The sequence below is a fragment of the Anabrus simplex genome, chromosome 7 (assembly GCF_040414725.1).
Source record: "Anabrus simplex isolate iqAnaSimp1 chromosome 7, ASM4041472v1, whole genome shotgun sequence".
NCBI classification, from domain to species: domain Eukaryota; kingdom Metazoa; phylum Arthropoda; class Insecta; order Orthoptera; family Tettigoniidae; genus Anabrus; species Anabrus simplex.
Window position 1 is genome coordinate 29,925,116 of NC_090271.1, and position 12,588 is coordinate 29,937,703.

Below are 12,588 nucleotides of genomic sequence, written 5' to 3' on the forward strand. Positions count from 1 at the left end.
TAGGTTATAAAATTAAATGTACTTCTTGGGGTGGGATTGTGAGTTCCTGGACATCTCAATGAACATATCTCTATTCTGAGACGCACTCCAACTAAGATTTCATTAACACTTACATTACTAGAAATATGTTGTCAGCCGGGCTGGAGTAATGGATTTAGTAGGCAGTGTAATAAGAAAATAAGACAGATTATTCAAAGGAGTTGGCTCTAGTCACTGATGCCGGTTCAGTTATGAATTAGGGACGTCCTAGTCTTAATCTTGTGTGTCGACGCGTGTTTGTAAGCTTGAGTGAATTTTATGTTCATTCCCCTTCAGGAACAGTTGTGGATTATGTCAAGTTTCATTGAAATCTTAATATTTGTTCGTTCAAAACATGTGTGAATATAGACTTGATCTTGAAATCCACTTCTCACAACAGAGAGCCCAAAATATTTTTCAAAGTTTATTTGTAATGTCATTGGAGTACACAATATTTCATAATTGCTTCCTTGTACTGTTACTCCTAGTGCTGTTCCATTCTTCTGTAGCAGGTTTCATATTATGTTACAGAATATTATTACCCTAAGAATATTTACTAAATATCAATGCGTTCTTGTGTTGCAGGGATCTCCCAGCTGGACATGTCGGGGCTGGTGGGAGAGACAGTTCTTCTGCCGTGTAAGGTGGACACGGAGGAATGTGGCCTGATGCACAGTATCAAATGGTATCGTGGTTCTTCCAGAATTTATGTATTCAGCGATAGATCAAACATCGCACATCCCGAGGGCGAATATACGGACCGGTAAGTCTATCTTTATTTATAAACAACGTTGCTATTATAATATTAGTGAAATTACCGCTTGTTAATATAAAAATATATCCGCAGTGAAATAATTTCAGGAATATTTATTCTGTTCTATTATACTCCTTACAGTTACAAAGTTCGTTATACACGAATAAATAGGAATACTATAATTATTTCTGGCTAACATGAGTGTATTTTTGGAGAGATCTCAATCAGATTGTGTAGCAGTCATAACTTTTTAGTGTTGAAATATTTCCCGATGTTCGACCGCAAATGAATGGATATGTTGTGAAATGAAAATCTACAGCCTGCTCCCAGTCATTCGACAGGGTCAGGAATGAAATGAATGAAGCCCCATCTAGCGGCGAGTATAGGAACTGTGCCGGCTGCCGAAGCCTGTCGCATTCCTCTGGGGCAATGATTAATGACTGACAGATGAAATGAAATAATAATGGACAGTGTTGCTGGAATGAAAAAAGGACAGGGAAAACACGAGTACACAGGAAAAAAAACTGCCCCGCCTCCGCTTTGTCCAGCATAAATCTCATATGGAGTGACCGGGATTTGAACCACGAAACCCAGCGGTGACAGGCCGCCTAAGCCATGGAGGGTCGGATATGTTGTAATGAACATAATTTTCTATTGTCAGAACACTTCGAATTTCTACCTAATCTTCGAATAGCTATATATACTTTAAAAATGGTTTCAATTCAGTTTTTGTCTGCCTGCTCGTCTAGAGATAACGAGTCTGCCTCTCACCTGGAGGTCTCGGATTCAGTTCCAGGCCAGGTCAGTAATTTTAACCTGGATGTGAGGGCTGGTTCGAAATCACTCAGGTTGTACGAAAAACCATTTCACTGTGAGATAGCGGTTCAGGTGCTTACATCCAAGAACATCAGATAAGAAAATTTGTTACGCTCACCACGCTCCACTTCAATGTGTGGACCTTCAAACTGAGCAGCCGCCACAGTCCGTCAGGGCTGTAGCATTATGAATTGATATAATTGTTCTAACCTCAAAATTTAATTTATGGGTTGTACGCTAGCCCATAAATAATGGTATCACTATATAATGGGGTAGCAATATTCGCGGGGGGGGGGGGGGAGTTCATCTCAAGAACTGTTAAATATTTCTGTTGAATTCAAAACGTGAACAAAAGCTGAACATAAGGTATAATTTCCGTTGTTTTATATTGTACTTATTTACCGTACGACGTATAATCTAACAATTATCCATAGAAACAATCGTAGAAAATGTTATTTTTATGCCTGGCACTTTTTACCGTACGCGATATAGTAAAGATATTCACGCATTCTCGTTTGTATTGCTAAGGCCAAGGACGAACGTCACTGGCATGGAAATATTCTCCAGTCTCCATGGTAACGAGTACTATGGTGACGGTAGTGATTGTTGGGATTGTCGCTTTGTTCCTATTATCGAGGTGACCTCTCTTGGTCACTTCTAACTTCTTCCGAATTCAACACAATTTGCGAAATCCAACGCTTCCTTCAACTGTTCCTTACACAATGTATGCCAAACTCTTGTCCCTTTTTTCAACGGGGGCGGGTAAAAAGTGAGATGAATCTTCGTAGCGAGTTTTCACGCCCGGATGCCCTTCCTGACGTCAACCACATCAGTGGCGTTAATGAGACGAAATTTATGACGCGATAAAAACTATAGTAGGAACGGAGGAGGTGAAACCGATGCAGGCACATATTCGGTGTCGAATAGCACAAAGGGTTCTGCTTTCGGCTTAACTTTTCCATTTGACGGTAGAATTACGATTAATAGCGTCATATGTCTTCACTCAATATGAACACTGCAGAGAGGTTTGGAATTGAATCCACCGGGCGAGTTGGCCGTGCGGTTAGGGGCACGCGGCTGTGAGCTTGCATCCGGGAGATACTGGGTTCGAATGCCACTATAGGCAGCCCTGAAGATGCTTTTCCGTGGTTTCCCATTTCTACACCAGGCAAATGCTGGGGCTGTACCTTAATTAAGGCCATGGCCGCTTCCCTCCAACTCCTAGGCCTTCCCTATTCCATCCTCGCTATAACACCTATCTGTGCTAGTGCGACGTAAAGCCACAAGAAAAAAAAAAAAGATGGAATTGAATCCAGGCTTTTGGCACACAATGTAGTGACTAGAAAGTGTATACCTCCGCCTCTCCTACCTTACTGGCCAACATTCTGATGGTGTAATTTGTTTTCGACCAACGGCAAACAGAATAAGCACTGTGTCAGATCATACAGACTTGACGCCTCGATTTTGGTCACCAGGCAGGCTAAATATATTTTACATACTATCAGCTCACAGGCCAATAGACTGGAAGATTTCCCGACATCACTTGACCTAAACAGGTCAAAAACTGTAGAAAATTCAAATTTGACCACAGAATTGAACGTACTACTGGTTGTTAGTTTTAAATATTTTTATGTGTAGGTGAAGTTATATTTACGGGTGACTTACGGATACTTTATCTGCTATTTGTGTACCGAGAAGCAAACATACTCACGGAGTCTATACGGGTATTTATTAGATTTACAAAAAGAAAACCTTGGCGCGACAGCCCCGAAGGGCCATGGCCTACCAAGCGACCGATGCTCAGCCCGAAGCCCTGCAGATTATGAGGTGTCCTGTGATCAGCACGACGATCCCTCTAGGCCGTTATTCTTGGTTTCCTAGACCAGAACCCCAATCTCGCCGTCAGATATCTCCTCAATTGTAATCACGTATACCGGTCGGACCTCGAACCAGCCCTTAGGTGCAGGTAAGAATCCCTAACCTGGTAGGGAATCGAATCCGGGACCTCCAGGTAAGAGATAAGCACGCTACCCTAACACCGCGGGGCTGGCTAATAAGATATATTTATAATATATATTGTGGTGGAAATGAAAAACATCTTAAACTTAAGTAGTTCTAAACTAAACGTACGGGTATACTTACCTGTGTGTTTGATGTGATTTGATAAGTTTTAAAATGACCACTTTACTGAGTGAAACATTTGAAGATGATGGTGATCGTGATTATAATTTTAAGGGACCAAACATCAAGGTAGCAGAGCTCACGAAACATGTAATTGTGTTTAGTAACGATTTTAAATTAGGTATTACGTCTTAAAATTTTGTTTATATTCTGGAATGTCTTCCACGGCAAGCAACTGAGAACATGTTCCTTAGTCGCTGACTATATTTACAAACATATTAATCTGCATTTAACTTGAAAAATCTGAATATCTGCATTTAAGATGGAAAATCTGAAAATTAACATTCATTAAATAAAATTACACACTTGTCGAACCTTGTACTCACACTTACTTGTTACCTGCTTACTTACACATACGTTATTTGAAGGGCGCCAGCTGTCACTCAGTACAGCAATAATAGAATGAGACTCTTGACCATCTCTAGGGTGTGGGGTAATAAGCTTACTTTTGACAACATACCATACAAGTTCTGGGAAAAGGAGATTGGCGTTCGGTTTCCCCATTAATTTTGAGGTTAAGATATTTTACTGTCAATGAAATGAAACTCTGAATTCGTTTGATAGAACAATATATATTCTTTAAATAATATATCAAAAAATAGTGAGTCTTGTTGCGATAAAACAGATGAGAATATGAAATTATGACATTGCAACTGAAAGAAACTAGGCATGAATTTGAATTCTTCTTGACCGGACATTTAACAATTTATACGAAATATTTCCCTCACTGATTCACTTGACTGTACCTTTAACACTTTGAGTGTAATTACGACGTAATCCATTGCTCTGGTGTTTACTGTAGATGTGTCACGCCTAACGTGGTGATACATCCTTGCGACTGCTTCTTCTCCATATCATCCGACTTCTTTGTAAGTCAATATGGTATGACCTCTTGGCAGGTCCAGGGTTGCCCTCTCTGACTTCTTGGTAAGCCTTGCATCCGCGTCTTCCACTAAGTGACGGACCAACCATTTGGTCTCACTCTCTCAATGACCAATAATGGCTCACTGAGTCTTCACCATCTCTCGTTCACTGGCCAACTAAGGCCTCTTGATCTAGTAGACTACTTCACTGTACTGCATCCGTATAAGTAATGACTGACGCTACAATGTGCACCCACCTTATATAGACTTTGGGTGACACAACTACGTAATCTCCAGAAATAACAATGACATACTCCCACCTACGCGACAGATATTACGCACAGTGGTGAAATAGCCCCGCGGCGATAAGTCCGTGCGCGCATATCTAAATCAATACGATGACATAGCCATGGAGTGGCGATGACTTGGCAGAATCGCCAACAATATTGCACAATGCACCAACGTCACATCCGATCTCTGATATATACCACAATTCTCACTGTACAGGTATTGAGTGTTATACTACACATACGTATATATGTATACATCAAAGTGCAATCTTGCAAGCAACAGGCAATTGCAAAATTGAATAAAACGGATAATTACAATAATAGTACAATATCACAGATAACATAATAATAATACTGACATAATAATAATAATAATAATAATAATAATAATAATAATAATAATAATAATAATAATAATAAAATACAGATAAAATCATACAATAATAAAAATACAGATATCATCTTGTAACGGAATTTGAACCGTTACAATTCGCCTCCCTCATAAATAAATCGAAGAACAAAGAATCGATTGATTTATGAACAAAATTATATATATAACACTGACACAGATAAACACTTTAAATGAGTATACAACAATAATTTTCTTTTTCAACATCCATACATTTTATAAAATATCACAAATATGAGAATTCTTCTCGCACATTGCCATCGTAGATAACTGTCCAGTGTCCCATTCTCTCTCTTTCTCTCATACAAATCACAAGAGTATAGCACTTGATTTAACACACACAAATAATTTTCAATCAATATACAACATTCTTCTCCTTTTTTTTTAACATATCAAAATATTTTGTGAAATATCACTTATATGAGAACTTTTCTCGCATATGGTTATCGCAGATAACTGTCCAATGTCCTGTTCTCAGTTTTGTCACACAGAACATGACAATGTAGCACTTATTCTTCCAATGCACCAATACGACACTTGGTTCACACGCTAATTCATGTATGTTAATTTTATTTTGCCAGTTTCTCACAAAATTTAATCATCTTACTCTTATTTCAACAAATCTCACGTGAAATACTTCTTTACATATATAATACTACAAATACCGACAATATCCCCTTCCTGATCTTTTAAGGAATATGCACACTTCCCGATACGGTTCACAATAGTGAAATACCCCTGATACAAAATAATAACTTCAACATATTTCCCGCCTCTGCAGATGATGAAAATGGAACTCTGAGTAGCACTCTGTCACTCAAACTGTATCAATTTTGCCCTTATTAACTTACATATCTCAAAAAATCACATCCTCCTTGGCAACAATAATTAAAGAATCAATACTATGGCTACAAGATGGTTCAATTATTCCGTAATCCAGCATAATGTTTATTTGTTCTAAGACTTCACTAGCATATTTAAGTTGAATGGGGTACTTACCTCCCACAAACGATGAATGGTCATGTACTACAAATTCATGTTCATATACGTGTTCTTCCTCACTTACCACTAAATACATCTCGATGCTTACCTAACATCGAACACAATCTCCTGTAATTCAGTCAAATTACCTCACGTCACTGCCTCATACCGACGATCCCTCAGATCCTGGTCGTACAGGCACGTAACACACCCAACAAAACATTTCCTCTCACTAGGAACAACTTCACTTACCTCTCATATATTTCAAAGAACACACGTCACCAACACACTTACCTCAGACCATCATAATTAACACGTACTTCTTTGCTAGATATATCATAGAACAAACACACACTACCTAAATTAAAGTCTACTCTACTTCCATGATTTGCAACCAAGTTAGCTCCTAAAATAACTGAATACACAAGCTTTGGTACAACAAGGCATAGCTGAAACTTACAATTATCTTCAATTGACTGGTACCTCTATCAACTTATTTACTCACTTTGACTCACCCAACGGCTGTTATAAGATCTGATAGTACCTTCTTCATATCACAATTTCCATCATCGGAGTTATTCCCTCACTACTTACATCACATTCTCGGCATTACAAGTACTTACATCACTTAACAGAACACTTCTTACGTCTACCTTACTACTACTATTAATTACTGTATGATCTACGACTACGGCACTACTTAAATATCTCACTTAACACTACTTAGGTCACAATCACACTACTCTTAACTCTACTTTCACTACATAACTACTTATACTAAATACCTGTTCATTTTCTACCTTCAACCTGTCCACTTAACTTACCCGATTCCCTGTGAATCTGAAATACTCTGGCTCCATAAAGAAACCTGGATAACATTCACATTAAGACTATCATAGTCTCTCTGATAACTCAAATCCGTACGCCTCCCATCTTCCGATTCTCTCTGATTACTCTTCTGACCTTCTCTCTCATAACTCAAATCCATACGCCTCCCATCATCCGATTCTCTCTGATTACTCTTCCGACCACTATCACCATCAACACAACTATTAATCCTCTGCGGATCATGATCACCCCCTCTCCTCTGATACACGGCTAACATTTTTCCCCTTCTCTCTACTACACTACTTTCCCCAGACATCATGCGCTCTCTCTCACGCGCGCGCCCTTGCACACATTCCTTCCAAAGCCAGTCAATGAAATTTTCTCTAAATTCTCCCAAATTAGACATATTATTCCAGTATACTCGAAACCATATTCTACTTTCACCGATAAAAACATTCGACAAGATTTTCAGCACGTATTCCCATTCAATAACATTATTCCTCAACTTACTTGCAAACGTTTTCTCAACTACTTTTACAAATTCTATAGTACTGAACTGTCTTCCAGAAAACTTGGTTAAATCACGATCCCTACTGAACAAACCACTCGCCACTATCATTTCTCCCGTCATCTCACCTGCAAATTCAAATTCCTGCCGAATTACTCCCTGGCAGTTCTCAACGTCTTCTTCTTCTTCTTCCGCTGCTCTCTCAGCATTCTCTTCCACTATTCTCACGTCTTCCTGCAATTCTTCCTCTCTCTTTCTCACCTGCTGTGATAGCGTTTCCTGTTCGTTCCGTAGTTCAGTGACCTCCACAAGTTTACTTTCAATTTGTTCATTTCTACTAATCTGTTCCCCCATCTCTTCCCCAACAGCATTGCAAAACTTGTCCAATCTCTTCTCGACTACCTCATGAATTTCTTCCCGATTATTAGAACTCTTATTACTTAACTCCTTGATATTATCTGTACAAGTTCGTTTGACATGCTCAATTTGAGTATGAAGCTCGCTCCGACTCGACTCCATTTCTTCCCTAAGGTCAACACACTTTTCATTTGACTTACTTTCTAACTTAGATGTTTGATTATTTATCTCTAATATCTTAGTATCTATATTACTAATGATCACATTACAATTTTGGTTATTGCTGCTAATTAATTGATCCATTTTGCTACTCACAGAGTTAATATGTTTATTAAAATTTTCATTACAACTAATAAAAAATTCTTTCATTTCCTTATTATCATTTTCACTTTTAGTATCAATCTTTTCTTCCATCACTGTAAATCTGGCCAGCAGCAAACTTAGAATAACTTGGTTCATTCCCCCCGCGATTACCTTTTGAGTTTCAGTGCGCTTCTCAATTTCTGCACTTTCCTTAATTATCCCAGAACCTTCCATCGTATTCACCTGCTCCCTACTCTGAATTTCACCTTGGATGTCCGCCGAAGCAATGACCTCGTCGTCACATGACTTGTTATTGTCTTCCTTGTCCATCTTTGGTTCACTAGTGATAGTACGCGATCTCAAATTAATTTCCCTCTTCAAATCCCTTGACATATCCCCAAAATACAAATATATATCACAAAATTATACTCTTGACATTTACCGGTAATAATTTCCGTTGGCTTAAATGCGCACACTCCTCCCAAAATGAACCTATGATATGCTGTCATTCAGAACAAATTCTGAATTTATTCGAGTCCCACGTTGCGTCGACACATTGTCAACATGTTCCTAACTGTCTGACTAACTTTTGATACATATATAATCTGAATTTATATTGAAAATCTGAATATCTGCATTTAAGATGGAAAATCTGAAAATTAACATTCATTAAATAAAATTACACACTTGTCGAACCTTGTACTCACACTTACTTGTTACCTGCTTACTTACACATACGTTATTTGAAGGGCGCCAGCTGTCACTCAGTACAGCAATAATAGAATGAGACTCTTGACCATCTCTAGGGTGTGGGGTAATAAGCTTACTTTTGACAACATACCATACAAGTTCTGGGAAAAGGAGATTGGCGTTCGGTTTCCCCATTAATTTTGAGGTTAAGATATTTTACTGTCAATGAAATGAAACTCTGAATTCGTTTGATAGAACAATATATATTCTTTAAATAATATATCAAAAAATAGTGAGTCTTGTTGCGATAAAACAGATGAGAATATGAAATTATGACATTGCAACTGAAAGAAACTAGGCATGAATTTGAATTCTTCTTGACCGGACATTTAACAATTTATACGAAATATTTCCCTCACTGATTCACTTGACTGTACCTTTAACACTTTGAGTGTAATTACGACGTAATCCATTGCTCTGGTGTTTACTGTAGATGTGTCACGCCTAACGTGGTGATACATCCTTGCGACTGCTTCTTCTCCATATCATCCGACTTCTTTGTAAGTCAATATGGTATGACCTCTTGGCAGGTCCAGGGTTGCCCTCTCTGACTTCTTGGTAAGCCTTGCATCCGCGTCTTCCACTAAGTGACGGACCAACCATTTGGTCTCACTCTCTCAATGACCAATAATGGCTCACTGAGTCTTCACCATCTCTCGTTCACTGGCCAACTAAGGCCTCTTGATCTAGTAGACTACTTCACTGTACTGCATCCGTATAAGTAATGACTGACGCTACAATGTGCACCCACCTTATATAGACTTTGGGTGACACAACTACGTAATCTCCAGAAATAACAATGACATACTCCCACCTACGCGACAGATATTACGCACAGTGGTGAAATAGCCCCGCGGCGATAAGTCCGTGCGCGCATATCTAAATCAATACGATGACATAGCCATGGAGTGGCGATGACTTGGCAGAATCGCCAACAATATTGCACAATGCACCAACGTCACATCCGATCTCTGATATATACCACAATTCTCACTGTACAGGTATTGAGTGTTATACTACACATACGTATATATGTATACATCAAAGTGCAATCTTGCAAGCAACAGGCAATTGCAAAATTGAATAAAACGGATAATTACAATAATAGTACAATATCACAGATAACATAATAATAATACTGACATAATAATAATAATAATAATAATAATAATAATAATAATAATAATAATAATAATAATAAAATACAGATAAAATCATACAATAATAAAAATACAGATATCATCTTGTAACGGAATTTGAACCGTTACACAACGTTACACTTTCTAGGAGGTATTAATCACCATTTGAGGTTCCAGCTCTTGGACGTGAAAGTTATAAAGTTTGCGCGTACGATGGTCGTCGTAAAATTAAAGGCTACGAAATAAATCGATAAAAATTAAATTGAAAAATTCAATCTGCTGGCATGATTAGCTAAATTAAGAGTGCTATCATCGTTAAAATTAACAGCCTCAGGGCATATCAGATGATTCGAGAATCCAATTTTGGTTACAGACTTTACCATACACACGGCAGAATACGTGGCATATATCAACGTGGGCAGATCGCGAATCTCTGTTCGAAGGAAAGCGAGAAGTGTGACGAGATCTTTGCAGCAACAGTGAAAAGTTTCCGACATTTCTGGACCCATTGTTGACGTTAAAAAGCCCAAGACTCAGAGTCACGAGATTTGTGTGGGGATAATGGAAAAAATGCCGTTCGTTAAACGATGCGATCTGGATATTAAAATGTGCTAGAGTTAGTAATTTGAAAGCGAGAGTAGTAAGATAATTCTGCCATAGTGGTTGGCGTGGTGGAAGTTATTATTGTTTTAAGGGTAAGTATAACTAGGCAATAATCCCTTTGTATCTGTGAGCCTGGCTGAGTGGCTCAGACGGTTGAGGCTCTGGTCTTCTGACCCCCAACTGGACAGGTTCGATCCTGGCTCAGTCCGATGGTATTTGAAGGCGTTCAAATACGTCAGCTTCGTGTCGGTAGATTTACTGGCACATAAAAGAACTCCTGAGGGACTAAATTCTGACACCTCGGCTTCTCTGAAAACCGTAATAGAATAGTTAGTGTGACGTAAAGCAAATGGCATTATTATTATTATTATTAATATTATTATTATTATTATTATTATTATTATTATTATTATTATTATTATCTTTGTATCTGTAATAAGAAAAGGGATAAGAAGTGATCCAACCCTTCATAAAATGAAATGATTGACTCGTTTGGCCTCGCAAGCTTGATAGGCTACCATGGAGGTCGGTAAAGCACAAGAGTTGATCAGGGCAAAACGGATGGGAAATATGAACATGATAAGCGTGCCACAAGTAACTTCAGTAAAATGAAATGGCGTATGGCTTTTAGTGCCGGGAGTGTCCGAGGACAAGTTCGGCTCGCCAAATGCAGGTCTTTTGATTTAACGCCCGTAGGCGACCTGCGCGTCGTGATGAGGGTGAAATGATGATAAAGACGACACAGACACCCAGCCCCGTGCCAGCGAATTTAACCAATTAAGGTTAAAATTCCCGACCCTGCCGGGAATCGAACCCGGGTCCCCTGAGACCAAAGACCAGCACGCTAACCATTTAGCCATGGAGCCGAACCCACAAGTAAGTGGAAACAATTGTGAAGTCTGCTAGGAGCCAGCCCACGCTCCCAGTTTCAGAGTTCGTGACTGACAGGCGATACCGCTGACGCATCTCTGTCTCCACTCACAAGTGGAATTCTGTTCGTTGCTTGTATAAAAATGATGTTTTTAACGCCAAACCCGTGCCTGCCTCTTAGTGACGGTCACCGGGTACGATTCCTTTAGTTTAGGTATTTTAAATCTGGAGCAGTGGTAAAACATTGGCATCCAGACCCCAAGATCGTGGGTTCAAACCCGGTAGGGGTAACTGAATTTTTGGAGGACTGCTAAAAGTCCATTCGACACTCCATGTCTTAAGATGTCAGCATACTTCATATTTTCTCTTGTGTCCCAGGTAGACCCCACTCCGGAAACTCATATCGATCAGTTCCTTGCGCCATTCTCCCACAACTGTTACAAGGAGGAGTGGGGAAATCCTGTCACCTTGCCTGACCCCTGGTTTTATCTCGAAGGTTTCCAAGATTTCACCTCTGAATTTAACATTGGAATGTGTGTCAGTCATAGTTTGTAGTAAAAATCTACGGGTTTTGTTGTCTACTTCTAATTCCTCCATAATTTCACTAAGGTCTGTCCACTGAGTAAGTACGCCTTCCTAAAATCACCAACGGAGCTAACTACAAAGTTGCGGAACGTTAAAGTAGGCTAGTAGTGTTTTTAGGTTGAGGCTTTGCTGAGCGCTGGATCAGGGGGCCTGTTCCACGAATGAACTTTGCAACTTTTCAACTCTGCACTTTTCACTTATCAATTCTTGCAAGTGCAAAGTCTTTCTGCTCAACCATAATCTAGGTTTTACTTTTCAATTTCTTCGCAAAGTGAAAAGTCTGTATAGTGCTCCGTGATTTTAATGCTTTATTTTTCGCGGTGAACTTAACAG

At 39.1% G+C, this 12,588-nt stretch overlaps 1 protein-coding gene across 2 annotated transcripts in view; it reads left to right on the forward strand.

The window, feature by feature from the left end:
- Nucleotides 1-607: 607 nt before the first annotated feature.
- Nucleotides 608-12,588, forward strand: part of nrm (neuromusculin) — a 1,172,097-nt gene continuing 1,160,116 nt past the window's right edge. For both annotated transcript variants that reach the window (XM_068228563.1, XM_067151064.2), the window contains exon 1: nt 608-781. In XM_068228563.1, the coding sequence (XP_068084664.1) occupies nt 621-781 (161 nt within the window). In that variant the 5' untranslated portion in view covers nt 608-620. The remainder of the gene's footprint in view (nt 782-12,588) is intronic.